The sequence below is a fragment of the Drosophila nasuta genome, chromosome 2R (assembly GCF_023558535.2).
Source record: "Drosophila nasuta strain 15112-1781.00 chromosome 2R, ASM2355853v1, whole genome shotgun sequence".
Taxonomy (NCBI): Eukaryota; Metazoa; Arthropoda; class Insecta; order Diptera; family Drosophilidae; genus Drosophila; species Drosophila nasuta.
The window spans coordinates 18915706-18938699 of NC_083456.1; the positions used below are offsets into that span (position 1 = coordinate 18915706).

Below are 22994 nucleotides of genomic sequence, written 5' to 3' on the forward strand. Positions count from 1 at the left end.
TCATTGAGGAACATGCGGCTCAAGAGCACTTAACGTTGAGCTCAGCTTAAATTTAAGAAAAACAAATTACAAAATATTTGAATAGATTTCATTATTAATAGATTGATGAAAATATGCATAGAAAATATATGCAAAGTATAAGATTTAAATAATAATATAATAGGGAATTTATAAATGTAAATGTAGAAGGAAGAAATATAGGAATTTTTAGATACCTAAAAGTAGAAAGACATTCAATAATGAAGAATTTACCATTTTATTCTTGCATCTTTTTTTAACTTCTTACCCAAAAATGGAAATAAAAAATCAATAATTAGGAATTAATCAAAACTAAATTTACTTTTGGCAATTATTAATTTTATACAACATTTTATTTTTGCACCGTTTTTTTAACTTCTCTCTGCTTTTAAACTCTCTTTTCTTTCCTAATTGAAAACTCAAAATAATTAATAAAAACAGACAAAATTTTCTTCGTAATATTGTAAAGATTATTACACGTATTTTCTTTTTATTGCGTTTACTCTAACCACATTTCTAAAAAAAAAAAGACTGTTGTGTTTTCATTTGTTGATGCTATGTTGATTGGGGGAACAACAGACAATTGGGTTGGCAATTCAGTTGGATCTTTGAAACTACGTTTTGCATGAGAAACTAAGCGAACCGCATGCAAATCGAATGAAAAAACCAAATTGAAATCACTTTGCCTTTGACTGCGAGACGAGAGTATTATGCGAATGCGCCCAAAGCAGTGTCGCCACGCCCCTTTCGTCTACCGCAGCCGCCCTCGTCTTGATCCCCAAAAAGTGTCAAGTGTTTATCGATGGTAGGAAGGATGATGACGATGGTTGACGATGATGGCTATGATGATGACGATGATGGATGGAAAGGGGGCGAGGAGGAGGAGAAGGAGGAGGAGGATGACGGCAACGTCGATTTCTTTACACGACATTTAATTGAGAAATAATTGAATAGGTCGTGTGAAGTGTTTGTTTGGCGTTTGCGGTCTTACGTATCGATAAGCCCGGTTCGGTAAGCCCGTCGCAATGAAATTAGCTTTGTCAAACGACGCCTGACATATGCACGGGTTGAAGTTGAATGGCGCGGAAAGATGTATTGCAGCGTGAAAACGACACAGCGAGTTTGTTAATGAAGTAGTCACAGTCACCGGAGAGAAAGTCTCTCTATGTGTGCTCTACGAGCACATGCATAATGTGCCTCCACATATTGGGAAGGAGTGTGGAATGCAAGTATGTGTGTGTGTGTGTGTGCTTTGGCAAGACAAAAACAAAGTCAAATCATGAAAAAATCACCCGTTCCACCATGTCAAAGGCTAAAGTGAGAATTCACGTTTGATTGCAACCTCGAAATGTGCAATCATTCGTACGCTTATAATTGCAGTTGCAATTTAGACAAGTTTATTGTGTGGGGAAAGAGATGCAGAAGGTGACGAAGAAGTTGCAAGTGCTAAACACCTATTAATTGCAATGAAATGTTAAGCATTAAAAGCTTAATTATAATTACATTGTTTACAGCCTATTTCTGTGTACTTTACAATTTAATTCAAAGCTACAATTATAATAATTAAATGACTTAAGCATTTTATGAGACGATTGAGTGGTATGTTTATTTAAATCCTTTTACAATTTGAAATAAATGTGTATTACCAAGTTTGACTCGTTTTTGTTATGATACAAAAATAAATAAAATTAATCTTACAATGATTGTAACTTAATATGTTTTCATCATTAGCAAGTTCGAGTTTATAATGCAAAAAGTATTGTTATATTTTTATGTTTAAATCAGTCAACTCACTAAATAATAAATTGCGTACAAACGAACTTGCTCTTCCTCAAAAAATAAGTTGAGCGTGGCTGATAAAAAGATACTTTGCTGAACTTTGAGATACTCTACAGAAAATGAATACTAAACTAATTTAAATGAGTCCAAGTTAAATTTAATAGCATAGTGAGCTAAACTGATTTAAAGAGTACACAGGTTAAACATTGTAGCCAAAACTCAGCTACATGTTCGTTCTGTGTTTTGTGGCAATTACGTGAGGAGCAAAGCAGCTCAGAATCTGAATCTGAATCCGAGTCGCACTCAGACACGATGAGAGCGCAATTAGAATCGCGGCTTCGACTTCCATGAATTGTGGGTTAATGTCAATGCCAAGCGCGTTAATCGAAACTGGTTTGTCAGCTGCCAGATTCTATATATAAGAGATGCGTGTGTCGCAGTCGTGTTGACAGTCAGAACAGTTGTTGCTTGAGCATAATGTATCTACTACTAATGTGCTGCTGCTGCTGCCTTCTGGCCTTGATGCCAGCGGAGGCAGCACTGAAGTCTGCCTGGCAGCTGCCCACCACGGAGGAGATGCAGGCGAGTCTGCAGAGCTGTCGCTTCGAAGCTGCTGGCATGGATGCCGAAACGTTGCGCTGCCTGGTGACGCAGCTGGGACTCTGGACAGACGAGGAGGGATACAATGCGAAGCGCATTGCCAAGATATTCGCAGCACAAAACCAAATGGAGGAGCTGATGTTGGTCATCGAGTATTGCAACAATAAAGAGCGACGCGTGGAGCAGCCAGCACAATGGGCCTTTGAGGCCTACAAGTGTGCCACATCGGGTCGATTTGGCCGATGGGTTCAGGATTATATGGAACAGATGGTTACAGAATAAAGTATAAAACGTAAATTAAATTTATTGAACAAGTAAATGAATTGAACTTGTGCGCCGTGATCAGGGTTCTGGCTATGGGGTTCACTTTAGGCCTGAACGCTGTGCTTCACCAGCTGCAGATTGGAGCGCATGAAGCACATGCCACCGCGATACGCCCAAGTGCAGGCATCGCTGCCCTGGGAGTTGTTGTCCGCACAGGCGGCTATCTTCTGATGCGTTTCATCCGTATGATCCACATCATGACCTCCAGCCAACTGTTCGTGTATCTTGGGCACATCGAATCCGTGGGTGGCGTCGAAGAGACCGAATTGCTCAAAGACGCACTTTATGTAGCAACGACTCTTCTCCTCATCGGCGAAATCCCATTTGACAAACTTGGCCACATCTTCGGCTGTGGCCTGCACCTTCTCGGCACAGATGCCGCGGAATCTAACCAGATCATCGTGTGTCTTCACCACATAGCCAGCTCCATGCTCGTGATGATGATGATGGTGATGCTCGTGCTCATCGGCCAAAGCAACAGCCAGAGTCAACAGCAGAATGAAAACTTTCATATTTAAATGCTTTGCCTTGGACTTGAACAGCGAAGATGCTCCGCTTGCAAACTGCAATATTTGCTGCGATTGCATTTATATTTATAGGTTACCGCACAGAAACAAGCAGCTAGAAGTCACCTTCTAAGGTCTACACATAAGTGATTGACTGCTTTATTGATTACCTTATCATGGGGTCAAAGGTCATACATTAATTGTCAGGGTTCACTACGACCGTTCAGTGGGTGATAAAGACACATCTGTAAACCAAGCCCACTCCTATCAAGAGCAGACAAAAAGTAAACAAGCTTTTGATTATCTTCACATACTGCAATGGGTATACACTGCTTAATAATCAACTCAGGTAGTCATAAAAAGGTAATTATTTCTAGAAAGGGAATATTATCGTCGAGTTTACTCACTTAAATCACACCAGCACTCTCACTCATTATTGATTATTTTGGATGATAAGATTCAAATCGAATTTTAACTGCCAACGCCAATAACGCCATCTATTGGAAACTAACTCGCAGTCATTATTGAGGTGGAAGTACCGCCATCTACCGTTGAATTGACACTGTCGCCATCTATTTCTCAACAGCAACTACACAAACGACAAAGCTGTCAGCTTTTGTAAGTGACTGTCACATAGTATTTTTTGTATAGTATTTTCACCGTTACATTTTGAAATCACGAACAATGCGAATAATTCAGTAAAAGTTAAAGTAAAAGGGATTAATCCCATTAGATTATTAATGAAATGACATGACTAACAACTCGAAATCATAAGCTATACTTTAAAGCAGTCCATAATGCGAACCTAATAATCTAAGCGGATGTTGTGCACAAAATTGTGATTTATGCAGCTTCTTGATCAGTAGAAAGCTTTGCAGGCATAATTCATAGCATTTTAATCGTGATGATAACACACATCTGGCACACCATAATCAAGTAGTACTACCTGACAGAGCAAGATGCCATGAAAAGTTCAAAGACTCATTATGCCAATCAAACAGGCAGCGCAAACGTAAAAAAGGGAAAGCGAAAGTTCATGCAATAAAGAAAACGCAACAGGAGGCAGCCCCAGCAACAGCAACAACGACTGCAAACGACTAACAACAACAACAGCAAATATCTTCAAATTGTTGATTGACCCCAAGAGCTGTCGGCATAACTACATAGGCGAGTGTGGGTGGGGAGCACAGCTGACAGACCGACACTTATCACCTCTGTCAGTGAACGTGACTCCAACGTAAACAACAAAAGTAGAAGACAGACCAACTATAAGATACCCTGTAAGCAGGATACTAAAAGGTATAATTTTATTACAAATGCTATCAATGAAATTTATATGCAAATGTACATCATAATAATTCTAATTCTCTAACCATGAGATACCCTGTAATCAGGATACAAAAAAGTATAATTTCATTACAAATACTATCAATGAAATTAAAAATACAATAAAATTTAAATACAAACCTAAATCATAATGATAATTCTAATTTACCAACTATGAGATACTATGAGATAAGGGATAATTTCATTTCAAATGCCATCAATAAAATTAAAAATATAAATCTTCATAAAAATTATAAATCTATTAATATGAAGTGAAGTTAATAAACCCTTCTCGCTCACAACTAGCCAGGGTATAACGAGCTTGCAATTGAGCAGGCGGTCACAAAGTGTGGGGCATACAACGGGGCAATATAATAGCTGTTTTGGAAACAAAGTGTGGGGCGTGCGGTAACTGAAATGGCCACAATATGAATAGCACCAATTCTTGGACATTGCAACGAAAGTGAAACTAGCTAAGCTCATTTGTTATGGGCTAGAATGGAACGCGTGACTGGGCAGGGCGCGGATGGGGCTGGACCGCACCACAACTGAGACTGTGACTGGGAGCCAGCTATGATCAATAGCTGGTCAATCTCTCGCTCATTATTCTAGACTTTCGCTCAGTTAACTGCAGCCAATTGATTGCGATGCCAAAGCAATTAAACCAGAAGTAATCAAAATGCAACAAAAGGCATTTTAATGATTTATAGAGCAGAGCACACTGAACTTTGAATACACTAACTGCGGCATAAGATAATTTAAATGGATATAAATTACTAATATTAATTATAGGTTGTAATTAAAAAATTTAATGATAGAAAAAGATAGTTTACTGATTTATTTAAATATTTCAAATATATTATTGTTCTACAAATATTGAATTACATTTAAATCGCATTTTATTTTGAATGTTTTATTATTATTTTTTTATTAAAATGTAGATAATAAATATTTTATATTATTTGTTTTAATTTAAGCACGCAGTTCTTATTCATCAAACTTAATTTTAAATATAGCTACCATTAATTTAAGTTTGAGAATAGAATGTTTGCAGTTTGCACCTTTAAAGTACTACAAAGCGATAAATATCCTTTATGGCCGTTGGCAAACTATTTGAAAGCACTGTGCTACCCCACAGCAGTCTTCTCGAAACTAGGCCAACTGCAAGAAGTTCCTGCAGAATGCCATAAAGCTCCATTGCCAAAGGCAACACCACCACAACAACAACAACAAGAGCATTGACTGCGACGCCAAGTCGCAACGCCAGACGCCAGACGCTGGCGTCGCTGCTGCCGGTGAAGGTATAAAAGGTAGGAGACCGCCCAGTTGCTCGCTCAAAATCCAATAAGAAACGCGCGTGCGCAGCCGCCGTCAGTTGAACGTCAGCAGCCTCTGTGCCAACAACACTCGCGTATATCTCTTGCGACTCTCAGTCTTTAATTTAACTCAACTCTCCAGCTCGAAGTTCGTGTATCTGCGTCGCCAATGCTAAAGTGCTGCTTAAGCTAAAGTGTCAGTGCGATTTTAGTTGCATTTAGTTATTTTGCATGTGCAATATATTGCAATATAATTTATAGCAACTTGTTTTCAAAGTCATTACGTGTCGTGCAGCAGCCTCAACGTCAACGTCAACCACAAGACAACAACAACATCAAGCTGCAGCTTAACAAATTGTGCATTTTAAAAGTAAACACAACAAACTGTACGAACCAAAAAAAAGAATAATATAAACAAAAAGAAATAACCCAGTGCATTAATTTTGATTCGGACATTTCTTGAGCTTCCTGCGAACACAACTTGCATACGAAACATATTATAAAAACGAAAGACAATGCAAATGACAAAGGTAAATGATGTCTTGATTGGGCAATGATCAAAAAATTATTGGTGTTGGAATTGGAGTTTTTGTGTTGTGTTGGTATGAGTGTTTGATTTAGATCCCACGCTTCCCCCATTTCGAGCAGCACTTTCACTTTTGATTTTCGTTGCTGTGTGGGGCCAGGTTTAAGGTTACATTAGTGACCATTTTATTGCCTTTGAACTGGTCTGATCTCTTTAACCATGACTCTGAGTGCTGTGTGGCGCAGCTGGCTGACTCAGCCTTAGACACACAGTCACTAACATGCAAAACTGGCCAACTGTGGCAAATGCAAGCCAAAGAACAAGAGCGAATGTGCTAAGCGGACATAGCAACAAATTGCAAAACAATTCAGAAAACTACTAACGACTGCGAGATACCCGACCGATAGCTAAAGAATATTTGAAAGATAATACTGTTATAAGAGCATTTCTCAAGCTTATACATAGCTTCCATATGCTATATCGAAATTCTCTTGGCTATATTTAAAATTTTTAAAAATAATAAAATTATTATGACACACTCTATTTAAAATCCCACATTATTAATTTTGTTTATACCCCTTAAGTGAGTCAAACAAAATTCCAACACGTAGTGTTATTTATTTTAATCACTCTCATTTTTATATCTTTGAAAGCTAACTAAGTGACAACCAAGTAAAAACACAAGCATGACAAAATGCTAATAAAAATTATACAAATTTAAACTTGAACCTTTATATGTATTTAAATTTTAAAGTCCTCAAAAGTTTCCCTTCGAGAAGTAACTTTATTCAATCTCGTCTAACAATAATCATAATTACATTTTAGATTTTTTACAAGTATAGTACATTCGGTATACACTGCTATACTTTAAGTTATAGTAGGTTGCAATTGATTTTCCAATGCTTTGGTGGCACACCCACATAGACAAAGCTGATAATCGGCAATTGGAGCTTAAACTTTTAAGCCTAAACACATCCAGGGCCAAGAGCGTGATCTTCAAAGGCGACCCGCAGCATCTCGTGCATCATTTTCAGCTAACGTCTGTGTTGCTGTTGCTTTTGTTGTTGTTACTTTGCTTGTTGTTGTTTTAAACAAGCCACACAAAAAAAAACTCGTAGTTTTGGCACTTAAGCTGCCCCAATTTCGAGCATTGAAGTGCACTTACACTTCATCATCGTCATAGCTTGGTGTTCATGATCATGATCATGATCCGTTCATGATCGGCACGAGCTGAGCAATTGCTCTGTGTGTGCTTGTATGAGTGTCTATGTCTGTGTGTGTGTGTCTGTCTGCAGTTAGTTGTGTGCTGTGTTTTTTGTTGATTCAATTTCAAACAATTCGATTCATTTCACAAAAGCCAAAAGGAAAAGCGTTGAAAATTGGTCTCTGATCTTTCAATTGATGTGCTGCGCGGCTCTTTGGCTCTCGTTTTGAAAGCCAGTCTGAGACACTCAAAGACAGTTAAAGATAGTGAGGGCGCAGGCGCAATCACGATATCTGTATCTGTTGTTGTGGTGCGTGGGTGGAGAATGCTTTTCTTTCTACTATGTAGCCATGTGTCCATGGGGCAAGGAAAGTCAAAGTGAAATGAATGGAAAGCAAAGCCAATTACTAGCCCAGCAGACTCGCGCTCTCTCACTTAGCTGGTAATCTGAGCACAGAGTTGGCACGGATTACAACAGCAATTGAGAGTGGCAGGCGTGTGCAAATGCAAAGATCAAGATCAGATGTGGAAACTCGGTCACAGATCACAACAGTAGTATATGTGTGTGTCTGACTATATATACACATATAGCATACTCACTCGTCACTTCATGGACTGGCGCATTTCCATGTCATGCTATCCACAACTGGACAACTGGTTGACTTGTTTAACCGGACCTATGACAAAGCTCCAGAGTGTGCCTAAGGAAAGGCTCAAAATTCCATTTGTGATCAGCCCATGCGCTATCTATTGGCTTGGCCGCCGTCCGTCCGGTTTGATCTCGGCTTCATCGACATCGACATCTACGTCGACATCAGCTTCATATAGAGTAATCCAATTAAAGGAACAATCTACATTTCAATTCAAAACTAATGAACTGTAGTTAATTCTCAACAATGGCCAGCACACATGTATTGCTGATTGTTGTTGTTGTTATGGCTTTATAGATATATGTACGTATTTTTTTTTTGTTTCTGTTATAGTTTAACTACGAGTATATTGGACCACGTTTTTATTCTGTTTCGATTGCAATACATAGTAGCTCAAAGATCGTAGCGAATCGATCTCTCAATCGCTTAACTGGCATTTGAAAGTCATGAGCGACGATGACGTCGAATCTCTGGTCAAAGCGTCAAAAACGCTTCTAGTATTACTAAGAAATAGAAGTCGTAGTCGAGTTCGCCGGCTTCCTTGTCGTTAGTCCCCGACTTCCGTCAAAAGAAACTCTGTAGAATTGTTAACAATTCATTGATTGATGATCGATAAATGGCCGATCAATTAAGCAGCGTTAAATGGCTTAGTGACAAATCACGGACTCCACACACAAATGCCAAATAAAGCCTCTCCATTCTGTTCTGTTTTCACAGTACGTCTTGGCCATTTTGCTGTTGGCACTGGCCCTGTGCGTCAGTGGCTCCCATGGAGCGCGTCGTCTGCGCAAGAAGCCAAAGGTCTACAATGCTCTGATCACAACCGATGACAATCTGACCTCCAGTCGTGCTTATCCTGTCATACAGCCCACCATACACGAGCCAGGCTATGCACCCTTTGGTCCCTACAATCCCTTTGGATTCTACAGTCCGCCTGTGGTGAGATTTGGTCAACCGCTGGTGCCAGGTTTGCCACCCAACGAACGCGTAAGTTAACAGCCCATAATAACTGATTTAGTATCTCTAAAGTTTCTGCCTTTTCAGCTGCCTTATCCACTGCCCACTGCCACGCAATTTCCTCCTATTTATGCACCCTATGATCCCAATCAACCCAGCATTGTGTCCGGTGAACAGCAACCGACTTCGCAACCACAACCCGAGTTGGCACCACAATCTCCAACAGCAGACGAAACAGATCCCAAGGATATTATGACCAAGGAGCAGTTGCCACTGCCGTTGAATGACCAAGGACTGCCGCCTGTGCTGATTCCACTCAATTCCCCATACAATGGACAGTCAATGCCGTTGCCACCTTACTCCTACAGCCAATATCCGCTCATCTATGATCAGCAAGGTTTTGTGCGACAACGTGAGAACTATCTGCCGCCCTATGATTACTATCCCAGTCAGGGATATCCTACACGCAGTCCTGTAGCAGCCACCTCACAGCCCATGCCCGCAGCGGAGCCTCTGCAGCCTCAGCAACCTTTGCAACCAGCGCAGCCGGAAGTGCAGCCATTGCCACTCGATAGCTTAGACTCAACGCCCAGTTTCGAGGACATCAAGAACGGTTCGGAGAACAAGAATAGCGATGTGCCCGATGTGCCGCCGCCGCCAATACCTTCGGGTCCAAAGCGTTCCAGAGCAGTAGATAATTGATGGAGGTGGATGTAGGCTTTGTGTCGCCTTTCGAAAATACTCGTATACACACGTATTTATTACCATTTTTTCTTAAGCATTTCTGATTCTAATGTATTGTGCGATGTCGTTTAACCCATAAGTTTTTTTTGTGTAAGTGTTCAACAAAGATAATTAAATAAATATAATAACCGCAGAAGCGGTGAATGAACTTCAACTGCACTCTGGGGAAATGGTTTGTTGAGCTCTTGATGGCATTCTGTGCCTGATGCCCGTGGGATTTCGTTTGATTATCATCCACAAAAACGGGCCTATAAATGCAGCGCTAATTGGAAGCGATGGCACAGTTTGCATTGAACTCATTCTGCAAAATGAAATTCACTTTACTGTTCATTCTCTGCTTTTGCCTATTCAATTTGGGTAAGTCCAAGAATATATTTTTATATCTAATTGGTTTTTTAAGCTGCAATTTCTCACAAACAGCCTATGGCAATGCTGTGATCGGTACTAAGCCGCCGTTTGTGCGGAGCCGTTATAGCCTCCGTTGGCGTAAGACAACAACAACCATGTCACCTAGTACAACTGGTCGTGTCGTGGAGCCGGCCACGTCAACTCAGCATCCAGCAGCCATGCATGGCACCTCAACAGCCAGTCCAGATTACGACTATTATGGCACCGGGGAAGCTGCCGACAACTTGGTGCATAAATAAATACCAATGTTGTAGCTGTCACTGTGACAAGCAAAATCTACATATACTCACTTATGTAACATTCACATAGTGACAATAAAATTTAAATAAATACATGTGCATTTTTAATTTTCCAAATTGAAAACCGTTCAGCTTTCATTTGACCGTTACTGCAGTTTTTAAAAGAATAACAGAAGCAATCAACAGACATCTGCTAGCTAACATAACACAAAAAATACTACACAGCACGATGTATAATATACTTTTAAATACTAAAAACTTTGCTTGGGTCACTGGCATTAAATAAAACAATTGTAAAATAGTTTGGTGTTTTAAGGGAAATATAAAATAAAATCTACTCAAAATCTATATATATTTATATATATTATTTAATGTGTAATAAAAGTTTGCTTGTCGTAAAAAATTAATGCTTCAAAAGTTGACGTAATGTTCAACTCTACAGCTCAATCCAAATATGTTTCTCCTAAATTAAATGAACAAATTTTAGTTTGACAAAATTCTAAAAACTACCTATAAAAAATCTATATATCAAGATATTGCATAGCAAATACTTCAAATTGTGCATTTATTTTTAGCCAGCTTTGGTGAACAGCGTACTAGTCGTTGAACAGATTCATTGCATTAACAGAAATTGGTATTTTGCAAACCAGTTTTTTCAGAATGTTATTAACAAATAAGTGTGCGCAGCATGGACTGGGAATGGGCTTTCAAAAAGTTGCAAGTCTGCTTAATAAGCGAACATATTCTTGGGTGGTAACGGCCGCCGGCTTGAAGTTAACAACAAAAACATTGAATGCCGCTGAATCAAGGGGGAAGTGGGGAGGCAGCGAACCGTTGTGGTGGTGAGTATTGTGTGTGTGTGTGAGCTGAGATTTAGATTGAGCAGCTTTGTTGTTTGCGCGCAGCAGCAGCAACAGCAACAGATACGCGAGCTCAGTTCTCTATCCGACATCAACGAAAACAGCAGCAACAGCAGCAACTGGTGTTATTGGCAATTACAACAGACAACAAGCACTCACTTTAACCACAAAAGCAGCGACAAAACGCAAAATGGTGGTAAGTGAATATCTGGTTCATTAAAATACAAATCGAAAACAAAAAAGTTGATACCACATCTTATAACATGATTATCGCTTTGAGGGGGGCACGCGAGGTCATCACCATCCGATTAGAAGGCCAGCGAAAGTCTCTCAGCAAATGCATTAAACACTTGTTGCTTTCGTTTATAACAAATATTTTTTCTGAATGCAGGCCAAACTAACCGAACAAGAACGTTGTGAGAAACTGCAGCCACTGCTGGACGCAGGCTGGACTTTGGTTGAGGGACGTGATGCCATTTACAAGGAGTTCCAATTGAAGGACTTTAATCAAGCTTTCAGCCTAATGACTGGAGTTGCCTTGTTGGCCGAGAAAATCAATCATCATCCGGAGTGGTTCAATTGCTACAACAAAGTGCAGGTGACTCTGAGCACTCATGATGTTAATGGCCTCAGTAGCCAAGATATTCGCATGGCCAACTATTTGGAGGCCCAAGTCAAGTTGTTAAACTAAATTGTTACTGTATATGCTATTTGTATCTTAATGCCTGTTTATTTGGAAATGAAATAATTAGCCCAATGTGGACTTACTTAATATTTGATACTCCTCCAGTTTCATCACATCTGGCGAAGTTCCATCCGTAATATAACCGATGCTTTTAAAGAACTTTTGCGAATTATCATTATTATTTAATACGGTGAGCATTACTTTTTCTAGACTCCAATGGCGGGCGCAAGCTTCAAGAGTTTGCATCATGAATTTTCCGAGACCTTTTCTTCGATAGTCTGGAGATATTTGTATCTCATAGCTAATTAAAAATAATTATTAGAAAAGCACAATTACAGTTTTAACATTTACAGTTACCAATAGAGCACGCAGTCGCCATCATCCATGTCGAAGCGAAACATTGTATAGGCCACAGGTTGTTTTTGTTGGTTCAGAGCAACTAAGTAGCGTGCCCAATTCTTGTTTAGCTCCGATTGTTTTATTTTCGGCTTCCAGCCCATTTTTAATGCCTTGTAAAAAGGACCAACATTCTGCTCAGCCAATTTGAATGCCCATTTCAGAGTCTTATCATCCATGTCGCCTTTGGTGCGGCAATATAGTTTAAACTCCTCGCCTGCATTAGATTTGTAGCTATCATATGTCAGTTTTTCAAGTGGGTTCTTTTCCCTCGCAGCTGCTTGTATTAATTTGTGCTTTGCACCGGCGCTGAGTTCATCACGATGGGCCATTATTGCTTATTTTACTGTTTAACAGTGAATTAATATTGTTTAAATGATTGTTAAGACAGCGAGTGGTCTACTAAAAAGCGGGAAACCAGTGCTGACAAGCTCTCATAGTAGCAATACAACTCTGAAAATATTAGCCAGCACTCCCAATAAGGTATTTCTCCAATAAGAAACACATATTCAAGAGTTCATCGATATATTGTTATCGAGTTTTCTCCATCGCTAACGACGGACAAGCTGATCCAAATGTAAACAACAACATATACATAAACAGTCTCGTCTAACAAACAGAAACACGTATTACAAAAAAATAAAACAAGTCGAGAGTTATTTTTTTGCTAATAACTTACAGGAGCAAGCAACTTTTCAAGAAATGTAAGACCTTTTAATGTATTTTTTAAAACTTATCAAATATTGTTGCTGACGTTATCAATTTCTACTGTGGCTCAGAACAAAACAAACCATATAGCAATATGTTTAGGAAGTCAAAACCTCAAGTAGCACCACCACCTGCAGCACCCACAATTGAAGAAATGCTTGCCGATCTTGAAACATTTGAGATTGCCCAACCAACAGCAAATACAGGAAATTTTGGTAACAGCGCCGCGTTTGAGCACGCACTGCTTACAGAACCCGAAAACTTGGCCCTGGAAACCTGGTGGCAGGTATTTGACGAATACGACCAAAAAGTCAGGAAACTGGAGGCGATGGAAGGCACATTGGACACACAAAAGGAAAAGTTACTAGCGTGTAAACAAAATCTAGAAGAAAAGGCTAATCATTTGCGCTTAGGTATTAATAAGCAACAAAAATTAATAAAAGAAGTTGTTGAATGTTAACCAATTGTAAAGTAATCTTGTTATTATCGCAAGCATAGTTACAGTCAATTATTGAATTAAACAAATTAACTATTATTTATGTGGGCAAGTGTGACAGCAGAAAATATAATTCCGATATGGTCTCACTATCCTGTGCTTTAGAAAAACCCCGCAGACGGTCACTCTCCATACACAGCGACTGTTATCGAGTATGTAGTTAGACAGCGCTCAGAAAGTATCGATACTAGTTACCTGCAGCCGTTTTATATGTGGGGAGAAATAAAATATTTGTTTTTAAAAGCATTGCATTAAAATGCAAGCGTTTAATTGAATAAAATGTAAGTTTCATATTAGCACGCGAAAAGAAAAATAAAAAGTGTGAGTGTACGAAATTCAAGAACATATTTGCTATTTTCGTCCCGTCAATAAGCCAGGGAACAGGTTTAGGCCAGAAAAAAAAAAACTTGGCTGGCTTACCATTTACGCCACAACGTTAATGGCAATACAGCAACGAGCGGAGGTCGATTGTTTATGTGTGTGCGTGTTGTGTATATGTGTATATTCGTGTAGTTGTTTTAATATTTTGCCTGTGAGTTTTAGCCCAAATCCAATTATCAAAACGAAAAAAAGTGCAACAATTTGCTGTGTGTAAGAAAAATAACCCTTGTAGCTGACTAATTGAATTTTCCGCATTTTTATTTTGGCTAAGCCAAAGCACAGTTACCAACAACAGCAACAGTGAGCAGCAGTAACAAACACAATTCAAGAATACACACACAAATAAAAAGGATTATTAGCCAATTAAACTATTTGTCAATGTACAAATAGAATGCAATTCATTCAATCACTAAATAGAGAAATGTGTGCATTAACACAAAAAGAAAAGAAACACCTAAGAGGCTAACAGTAATTTTTCACGGGCACACAACACAATCAAACGAGCGTATGTATAAATGTGTATGTGTTGTTTATGCCTTTGCATGCATGTGTGAGTTCGTATTAGAGCTAGTGTTCATGTGTATGTGCGTGATTCGTGTGTGAACAAAGTGCTAATGAGATGCTGAAGCTGAATCTGCGCTGCGGCTGATGCTGCTTCTTCCGTCTGGATAGCAGTTTGTTGCTTTTGCCATTTATGCAAAAATACGTAAATTTTGAACAAAAGATGTACACACATATTTTATTGTTTTTGAACTGTTGCGAATTTCGCTTCTCGCTAACGAACTCGCCTGCAAAAGGTGAAAGCAACTTTTTACTCACTTGAGATACTGTTGCTGTTGATGCTGTGATTTGCGTGAATTACACATACAATGTATGATTGTACTCTCTTATACTATGTATAATTTTGAAGTGCAAGCTCTTTGTTGTTCGACCGTTATTGCAATCAACTCGATTAAACTCATTCTTCTCGCATTCATTCTGTTGCAGCAGCTAAGCGTGAGATGTCACATACAACGGATGTTTTCCCACTTTGGCAATAACAACAACAACAGTAACACCAACCGACAACAACAACAACTGCTGCAATAATGTAAGAGGCGGAGGGGCTAACAAAGGTCAAGCAAAGCCAACAAAAACCCCAGCCTAGAACTAGTTAGGTTTCCACACACACACAAACACACTTACACTAAAACACACACACATACAAAACGTAGTGAGAATTAAGCAATGGGCTGGTTGCTAGCGCTCCTTGCACTGCTCTTCGCAATCAATGAGTTGCTCGCAGTTCCCACTCCGCTCAAGCTACCAGGTAAGTTTCCAATCAGAATTTCGCTAGCTCACTTGGATGCTAATCTCTTAATACCAATAGGCTACACACATAAACTGACGCCGTACATCAAGCACTGGGAGGCAGCGAACTTCGATCGCTCGGTGCTGCAGGTGGCACAACAGCGACACTTGGAGCAGGCACGCGCCCGTCGAAAACGTCAAGCGGAGCCGCCGTCAAGTGGCCTGGGATTGGCGCACACAATACGCCTGAATTTCTCTGCACACGACAGGTGAGTGGACTGCGTGGGCGGGCTTTAATTCAAAAGTGCATTATTCACATTTGTAATTCTTTTGTTTCTTACAGAGACTTTCTTCTGGTGCTGCGTCAGCAGCCAAATTCGGTGTTCGCAAATGATGTGGAAATCGAAAACACACTGGGACCCATCGATTACGATGTGTCACGCATTTACACGGGCAGTCTGGAGGATGACGAGGCTGCCCATGTCCAGGCGATACTCACAAGTGATAATCTGCTCGATGGCACAATTGAGACGCAAGCTGAGCATTATTATATTGAACCAGCGCAGCGTTACTCACAGCAATTGGCCGAGAGTGGTGTTCATAGCATTGTCTATAAGCTAAGCGATGTAAATATGCAACAACACAATTCATTTGCCAGCGGTTTGTCATCTAAATCGCCCATTAAGACGCATTGCGCCAGCGAACGTTTGAGGCAGAAACGTTGGTTGCCCGAGGAGGAGGTAAGTAAACAGTTTATAAATACAAGAATCAACTGGTAATTGTTTTGTAATTTGCTAGCACGTCACTGCTCCAACTTATAATCGCAATCCACCGTTGCCGTTGGATCTTGAGGTTCCCTACAACGATGATTTTCGAGTGCTGGCCTCCGAGGAGGATCGCAGTGAGGAAGCACCGAAAAAAATCCACAGTAACAACAACAACGACTGTGCGAAGCACGGAAAGCTTTCTGGCGACGCTAACGAAGCCCACACCTAATCGCAATATACTTGTAAATAACTTTAATCCCTCCAATGTTGGCGATAGCAGTCGCAGCTACAATGGCAACTCCAATACCAATTCAAATTCTAACAGCAACAACAACGTACGCAAATTGTACACGAAGCATAAAAACATCATTGTTAGCACCTATAACCGGCCAATAGAGCCAGAATTTGGCACACCCTACGAGGAGCCGAATGCCAACAATAGCAACAGCCTGCCAAATAACTTTTTCAATGCCAATTGGGACGACGCTCTCCATGGGCAACAGCAACGGGGCCAATGATCGTCCCAGCCATAAGACGCATGTAGAGATTATTACAAAGAATGGCGCCACCAAGAAACCCAATATTATTGTAAACAATTACAATCCAGAGATAATATTCGCCCCAAATCCACATAATCCCAGTTTTAACACCATGCTGATGACGAATCTGTTGAGTGGTCGTGGCGATGATATTCATAGCTCGCCCCGTCTGCTTTATGATCGTAAGACCACTTGCATGCTTTATTTGCAAGCGGATCACACATTCTTCCAGAAGATGGGCAGTGATGAGGCCTCAATTGAGGCTATCACACGGCATGTTCAACGCGCCAATTCTATTTATCGCAATACGGATTTCAACAATGATGGAAAACCAGACAATATTACGTTTATGATCAAACGTATAAAGGTTCACAACATGAATGCCATGAAGGATCCTAGCTATCGATTTCCCGGCAATTATGGTGTTGAAAAGTTCTTGGAATTGTTTTCAGGTAAGTCACAATAAAGATAGATTCATAATTCATTTAAGTAACCTTCACATTTTCGTTCCACAGAGGAGGACTACGATGCCTTTTGTCTGGCCTATATGTTCACCTATCGCGATTTTGAGATGGGCACTTTGGGTCTGGCATGGACAGGAGATCTAAAAAATGCCGGTGGCGTTTGTGAAAAGAATGGCCACTATCGAGGATCGCTAAAGTCGTTAAACACAGGCATTGTGACGCTCCTCAATTATGGCAAACATGTGCCACCGGCTGTGTCGCATGTGACCCTAGCGCACGAAATAGGCCATAACTTTGGCTCACCTGTAAGTGCAGCTTAAAGTTCGTTATATTTCGATAATTACAAATAGTTATTTTCTTTGCTTAACAGCACGATCCAGAGCTGTGCACACCAGGTGGTGAGGATGGCAATTTCATTATGTTTGCACGCGCAACATCTGGCGACAAGAAGAACAATAACAAATTCAGCGCGTGTTCATTAAAGTCCATAGAGCCTGTGTTGAATGCCAAGGCGCGCTCAATGAAAGGCTGCTTTACGGAACCACAGTCCTCAATTTGTGGCAATGGTGTTGTTGAGCCAGGCGAGCAATGTGACTGTGGCTGGGAAGAGGACTGCAAGGATTCCTGCTGTTTCCCCATGTCACGGAATCCGCACATCGATGAAACGCCCTGCACATTGACGCCACATGCACGCTGCAGTCCGTCACAAGGTCCTTGCTGCACAACTGACTGCAAGGTGAAGTTTGGCGACAAGTGTCGTGATGACAACGGTTGCCGTGATCCCTCGTTTTGTGATGGTCGGGTACCTCAATGTCCGCCATCGGTGAACAAACCGAACAAGACCATTTGCAACAAGGAGTTTGTCTGCTATATGGGCGATTGCACAGGCAGCATTTGCTTGGCCTACGGCCTCGAGTCATGCCAATGCATACCAGGACCTGAGGATGATCGCATCAAGTCATGCGAGTTGTGTTGTAAGTTGCCCGGTGAGAATAATCCGTGTCGCAGTTCGTTTGAATGGAATGAAGCTCCCTTCGATGTGCCAGACATGTACTCCAAACCGGGAACACCTTGCAATGACTACAATGGGTAATTAGATGAAGTTAACTTAAAAATTTAGTTTACTAATTTATTTTCTTTACTTTTCTTATAGCTACTGTGATGTGTTTCAAAAGTGCCGTGAAGTTGATCCATCTGGACCTTTGGCTACGCTGCGTAAATTGCTGCTGTCAGAGGAGAGCATTGCTACTTTCAAGAAGTGGATGCAGCAACATTGGTACACTGTAGCACTGGCTGCCATTGGAGTCTTCTTACTACTGGTATGTGATACGACAAGAGTTTATTTTTATTCTCTAAAAGCTGTTAATGCATTTCAAGTGAATTTATTGTTTTAAAAAATGGGAAAACGTTTTTGTGAGTTATTTAATAAGCATGATTTTTTATCTTTTGATTATTTGCTTCTAATCTGTATGAGTATTTATTTTAAAAAGTTAATGCGTGTGGTCACATGTATGTTAAGGGATCAATATGAAGCCGAATCACACGCCATGGGCGAGGGTGAGCCCCAGATATGAACCCGAAATCTGAAACTAATATACCTTACTGTAAAGCGCTTCATTTGCCTATTGATTATATGGCTATTATTAGAACGCATTTAAGCGGGCATTAAGCTTGCATCGCACTAAACCATTAAACTTCAAATTGTATTTATTTATTTTCACATGACTAATGACTTTCTTTGTTCTTGCTATAGATACTGAGCACAAAGCTGCTGGCGAAACGCTCGAATCTGAAGCATAAGTCGGTGACAATCATTCATAGTGCCACCACGGAAACTGTGCGATTACCGGAGAACAATAACGGCGTCATCGTACATACGGCTGTGCGCACTAAAGTGCCATTCAAGAAGAAGGTTCGCGGTGAGCGCAGCAAGAAGTCGACCAATGGCGTTGGAGCAACAGCAGGAGTACGTTCAAGTGGAGCAGCTAAAGCCACTACCAGCGCAGAGCCAAAGAAAACATCAAGAACGCAAGGAGTGACAAAGAAGAAATCAAAAACGAGTGCAACTGACGAGGATCAAGCTAAGAAATCCAACAAAAAGCTGGGCAAGCATATGAAGGAAATCATTGATTATTCACAGCGCAACAATGGTGGCAATGGCGACGATGGCTCCAATCTGTCGACGAGCAACAATCACACCAACACTTTTGGAAAAGTGCAAAAATGGCTGCTGGAGTCGCCAATTGTGGCACAACCATTATCGCACATTGAGCATAGCTCGCGTGTGCGCAATGTGATGAGCAAGTCGCAGTCAACGCCCGAGCGACTGGTGCAGAAAACGCCTCAAAAGACCAAGTCCATGGGCAACCTGTCCAATGAGAAGGTTAAACTGCAGGTCGTCTACAAGCCACCATTCAAGTTCTCGCTGCGGCTGTCTAAGAAGCCCAAGGTGAAAACGCACGTCGTGGGCGTCAGTGCTGGCGCACGTCCAAAGCGCACACAAAAGAGCAATGCACGCTCCAGTGGACAGCCGACCACGTCTAAGGGACCATATACGGAACGTGCGAAGCGCACTGCGCTGCTTTTGTGCAACGAAGCAGAGGACGATAATCAAATTCTGACGCTCAACGAGCCCAACTACGAGACACTGAAGCCACCAACGCAACGTAATAGCACCGACCACTGCTATGAAAATGTTGATTTGCCCAGCGGCAGTGCCGCGGCAATCGACACGAAGCCAAGCAGCAGTAATAGCGGTGGCAAAATTGCACCAAGCTCAACACGTGCCAGCCCAGAAGGCGCAGCAGCAACATCCAATACAGCAGGACAACGTAGCTCCTATCGTCGCTCAAATTCGTTGTCCACACACAATCCGTTTGCAGTGGCGCCACGTCGTAGTAGCAGCAAGGCGGGCAAGAATGAGGCACACAACTCTGGTGGATCCATAAATTTAACGCGCAACTTTGGGAGCACACAGAATCTCATCAATCTGAGCCAAAACATGGCCAAGTCCAAGAAGCGCAGCAGTCTCAATCTTAAGGCAAGTGCTGCCAAGAACGGAAAAGATCCGCCTATAGCTGCAGCGTCAGCAGCAGCTCCCACTGCAGCAACGCCACAGCGCCGTTCAAATTCCAATGCCAATCTGCGCAGAAACAGCAGCGTTTCGAATGCGCCGCCGTCACACCCAGCGCCGGTGCCGCCAACGCGCAATTCGCGCAACAGCTTCAGCAACATTCCACGCGCCAGTCTCAATGGACAAAGCGGCTCCAACTCCTCCTCCTCAGTGGCAGCAGCTGCAGCGACGGCGTCTCATGTGCCGCCGCCTAGCTTCTCTCGTCAGTCGTCGAGCAGCACAACGACCACTTCGTCCAGTGCTGCAACGTCAGCGCTACCGCATCATGCGCTACAACAATCCGCCTCCGCAAGCGTCGTGACCAGCAGCCAACGGCAAGCGACGCAACCCATACGACGCAGTCTTCACAATTTCAGATCACGCTCAACGGCAGCAGCGGCAGCAACAGCAACGCCAGCATTACCCACGACGGCAATGGACAATGGATTGCCATCGGATCTGGAGGTGGTTGTCTCTGATATTGAGAATTTGGTTAGCTAAGAGCAGCGCCATTTCTTTTCATTTCAAACCAACCAAGTGAAAGTGATAAGTCCTAAAGTTAGTTATACAAAAAAATTGTCGCATAGGTTTAAATGCATATACTTATATATATATATATATAAATATAAAAGAAAATTTAGATTTGTATATATTTAAAACATATATACATATTATTCAAGATATGTATGTACTTTACACTGCCTTAAACTTGCCGTTTCTGCTGAATATGTGAATGCCACGCCAATACATCCCCTCCACACACCCTGCACACCAAATACCAAGTACCAAAACGACCACAATTATCATTAATTAACGCTAACAACGCTCGTGCTTATGGCTCTATCGACACACAACACCTAACTTGACTTATCCATAAACCATAAATGCTCACCCACCCAAAGCCAATGCCAATGCCAATGCCACAACAACACGACCACAATCACTATACATACCACACCACCGCCGAAGCCAGCCGCACTCACCGCACATTGTACCTTTTACTACTTAACTGTTGTATTGTATTCGTGATCTGTAACTATATATCTTGTAAACTGTAATTTAATCTAATGCTATAACCTAAATTGTGTGCGGCTCTCGAAACTTGATCGTCTTGCATATACGACACACTTCGCAATGTTTTTCCTAGTATCACACAGTGCTCTCTGAAAAATAATCAAAACAATTTTTATAATGCAAACATAAAATATATATCCCATAGATCGATTACAATATACTATTTTCGTATGTGTATCCAAGACACTCGCAAATCGATTGCTGCACACAATCATACTATTCTTATACTATTATTGGCCTGTTAATATTGTTTTCTACATAGAGTATTATGTTTTTTGTTAGATTTCTATTTCTATATAAGTATCGCGCTATCTGTTTCTTTTAACTACTATCATTGTCATCTGTAAACTTCGACACACAGAACAGAACAACAATACAAGGTGCTATTTTATTAACGAAAATGTTTAAGAACAAGAAATTAACCAACAAATTTTAAAACTTATAACATATTTTCCAAGAAGATCAAAAAACGATATTAAGATCTGTAGTTGAGAACGAAGAGAATGGAGAAGAGTGTAGCCAAGTAGACTGGGTAGCCAGGGGAAAGTTGCAAATTAATGATACTTAGTAACAATAAAATATAACCAACGAGATAATTGTCAATAAATCAAAAGTAAAATGCATCGAACGTAGTTAATAGTAGTCGCAAACAAAATCAAATAGAGAAGTTAATGCTAATCCTCCCAGTCAATGACACATAAAAACATACATCACACACACACACACACTAAAATGCCTGCGCCATTCTTAGTAGTAGTGTATATAAGAAATCAAATCGAAATATATACATACATAAATAGTTTTTATATGCAATAACAAAAGAAAGAAAAAACTAGAGCAATGAAGAAACACCTAACGATATTCATAAACACTCATAACACTCACACACGAATAGTCACGTAGCGTATCGAATCACTGAGCAAACGGCTTGCAAAATAAAACCCCCAATAATTAACGATTTGTAGCCGTAAGATAATTGGAAAACCCCTATATATATAGTCGTAGCTACTGTAATTGTAACACTGTGTTGAAAATCGGCGTTTAAGATTGCGTATAGTTCTGATATGTATTTGCATTTGTATGACGGGTGGTAAAATAGTTACACGGGGAGTGCAATTTTATGAGCATTTGCGTATATTTTTTTTGGAATATACAATTCATTATAGAAAGATATAGATATGCTACTTATGCTCAGCTCAAAAATTACCGACCCACGTAGAAATGGGACATGGGACAGAAAGTTAACGTTAACGCGTAGGCAAGCTATGAAACGGAATAACGATAAAGTACGCGACAATCGCTTTGAAATGCTTAAATGAACAAAAAAAGAATAAAAATCGAATTTTAGTTGTAAGTTTAAGTCTTAACAATTGAACAAGAAAAAAAAGAATAAACATAAATCGAGAACCTACGATAAAATATTTAAATATGAAACTATACAAGGCGCAGATTCTTTTTTAACGTCAAACTATCGGCAATATTATTAAACTTACCAAAAAACACAAAAGATAAAAAAAAGAAAATCAAGAATAAAGAAAATTGCCAATGTTTATGTACTGTAAATAAAAAAAAAAAAAAATTCAAAGAAATATGATCTAAGTTGAGGATGATCGGCTGATGGACCG

The 22994-nt window shown here is 40.5% G+C and overlaps 8 protein-coding genes across 10 annotated transcripts; 6 read left to right on the forward strand and 2 right to left on the reverse strand.

Moving 5' to 3' along the window:
• The first annotated feature begins 841 nt into the window (after positions 1 to 841).
• LOC132785129 (uncharacterized) lies at positions 842 to 3212 on the forward strand. The gene is made up of 2 exons (XM_060791122.1): positions 842 to 928; positions 2194 to 3212. The coding sequence occupies exons 1-2, from the start codon at positions 842 to 844 to the stop codon at positions 2677 to 2679; spliced, it is 573 nt and encodes a 190-aa protein (XP_060647105.1). The 3' UTR covers positions 2680 to 3212.
• Positions 2677 to 3255, reverse strand: LOC132784640 (general odorant-binding protein 99b). The gene has a single exon (XM_060790393.1). It carries the CDS (start codon positions 3231 to 3233, stop codon positions 2766 to 2768), a length of 468 nt encoding a protein of 155 aa, XP_060646376.1. The 5' UTR covers positions 3234 to 3255; the 3' UTR covers positions 2677 to 2765.
• A 2926-nt stretch (positions 3256 to 6181) lies between these two features.
• Positions 6182 to 10098, forward strand: LOC132784633 (uncharacterized). Its single transcript, XM_060790384.1, has 3 exons — positions 6182 to 6399; positions 8967 to 9236; positions 9294 to 10098. Exons 1-3 carry the CDS (start codon positions 6385 to 6387, stop codon positions 9906 to 9908), a joined length of 900 nt encoding a protein of 299 aa, XP_060646367.1. The 5' UTR covers positions 6182 to 6384; the 3' UTR covers positions 9909 to 10098.
• A 124-nt stretch (positions 10099 to 10222) lies between these two features.
• LOC132784642 (uncharacterized) lies at positions 10223 to 10805 on the forward strand. The gene is made up of 2 exons (XM_060790395.1): positions 10223 to 10307; positions 10371 to 10805. The coding sequence occupies exons 1-2, from the start codon at positions 10226 to 10228 to the stop codon at positions 10595 to 10597; spliced, it is 309 nt and encodes a 102-aa protein (XP_060646378.1). The 5' UTR covers positions 10223 to 10225; the 3' UTR covers positions 10598 to 10805.
• Positions 10806 to 11076: 271 nt separating this feature from the next.
• Positions 11077 to 13242, forward strand: LOC132784637 (pterin-4-alpha-carbinolamine dehydratase). Of its 3 annotated transcripts, none has more exons than XM_060790389.1 (3): positions 11077 to 11439; positions 11503 to 11653; positions 11849 to 13242. In XM_060790389.1, exons 1-3 carry the CDS (start codon positions 11258 to 11260, stop codon positions 12146 to 12148), a joined length of 633 nt encoding a protein of 210 aa, XP_060646372.1. In that variant the 5' UTR covers positions 11077 to 11257; the 3' UTR covers positions 12149 to 13242. The 3 variants fall into 3 exon arrangements, with proteins under 3 accessions (XP_060646372.1, XP_060646373.1, XP_060646374.1); XM_060790390.1 differs by having other exon boundaries at positions 11506 to 11653; XM_060790391.1 differs by having other exon boundaries at positions 11509 to 11653.
• On the reverse strand, positions 12168 to 12870 carry LOC132784639 (N-alpha-acetyltransferase 40). The gene is made up of 2 exons (XM_060790392.1): positions 12500 to 12870; positions 12168 to 12443 (listed from the first exon to the last, which is right to left on the reverse strand). Exons 1-2 carry the CDS (start codon positions 12868 to 12870, stop codon positions 12206 to 12208), a joined length of 609 nt encoding a protein of 202 aa, XP_060646375.1. The 3' UTR covers positions 12168 to 12205.
• Positions 13130 to 15347, forward strand: LOC132784641 (uncharacterized). Its single transcript, XM_060790394.1, has 3 exons — positions 13130 to 13242; positions 13318 to 14023; positions 15111 to 15347. The coding sequence occupies exon 2, from the start codon at positions 13341 to 13343 to the stop codon at positions 13704 to 13706; it is 366 nt and encodes a 121-aa protein (XP_060646377.1). The 5' UTR covers positions 13130 to 13242; positions 13318 to 13340; the 3' UTR covers positions 13707 to 14023; positions 15111 to 15347.
• On the forward strand, positions 15294 to 22984 carry LOC132784628 (uncharacterized). The gene is given in 10 exon segments (XM_060790378.1): positions 15294 to 15432; positions 15493 to 15682; positions 15757 to 16153; positions 16212 to 16333; positions 16335 to 16659; positions 16661 to 17171; positions 17235 to 17488; positions 17554 to 18272; positions 18337 to 18502; positions 18937 to 22984. Coding segments are annotated over 10 exon segments (4626 nt in total). The 5' UTR covers positions 15294 to 15350; the 3' UTR covers positions 20797 to 22984.
• Positions 22985 to 22994: the final 10 nt, after the last annotated feature.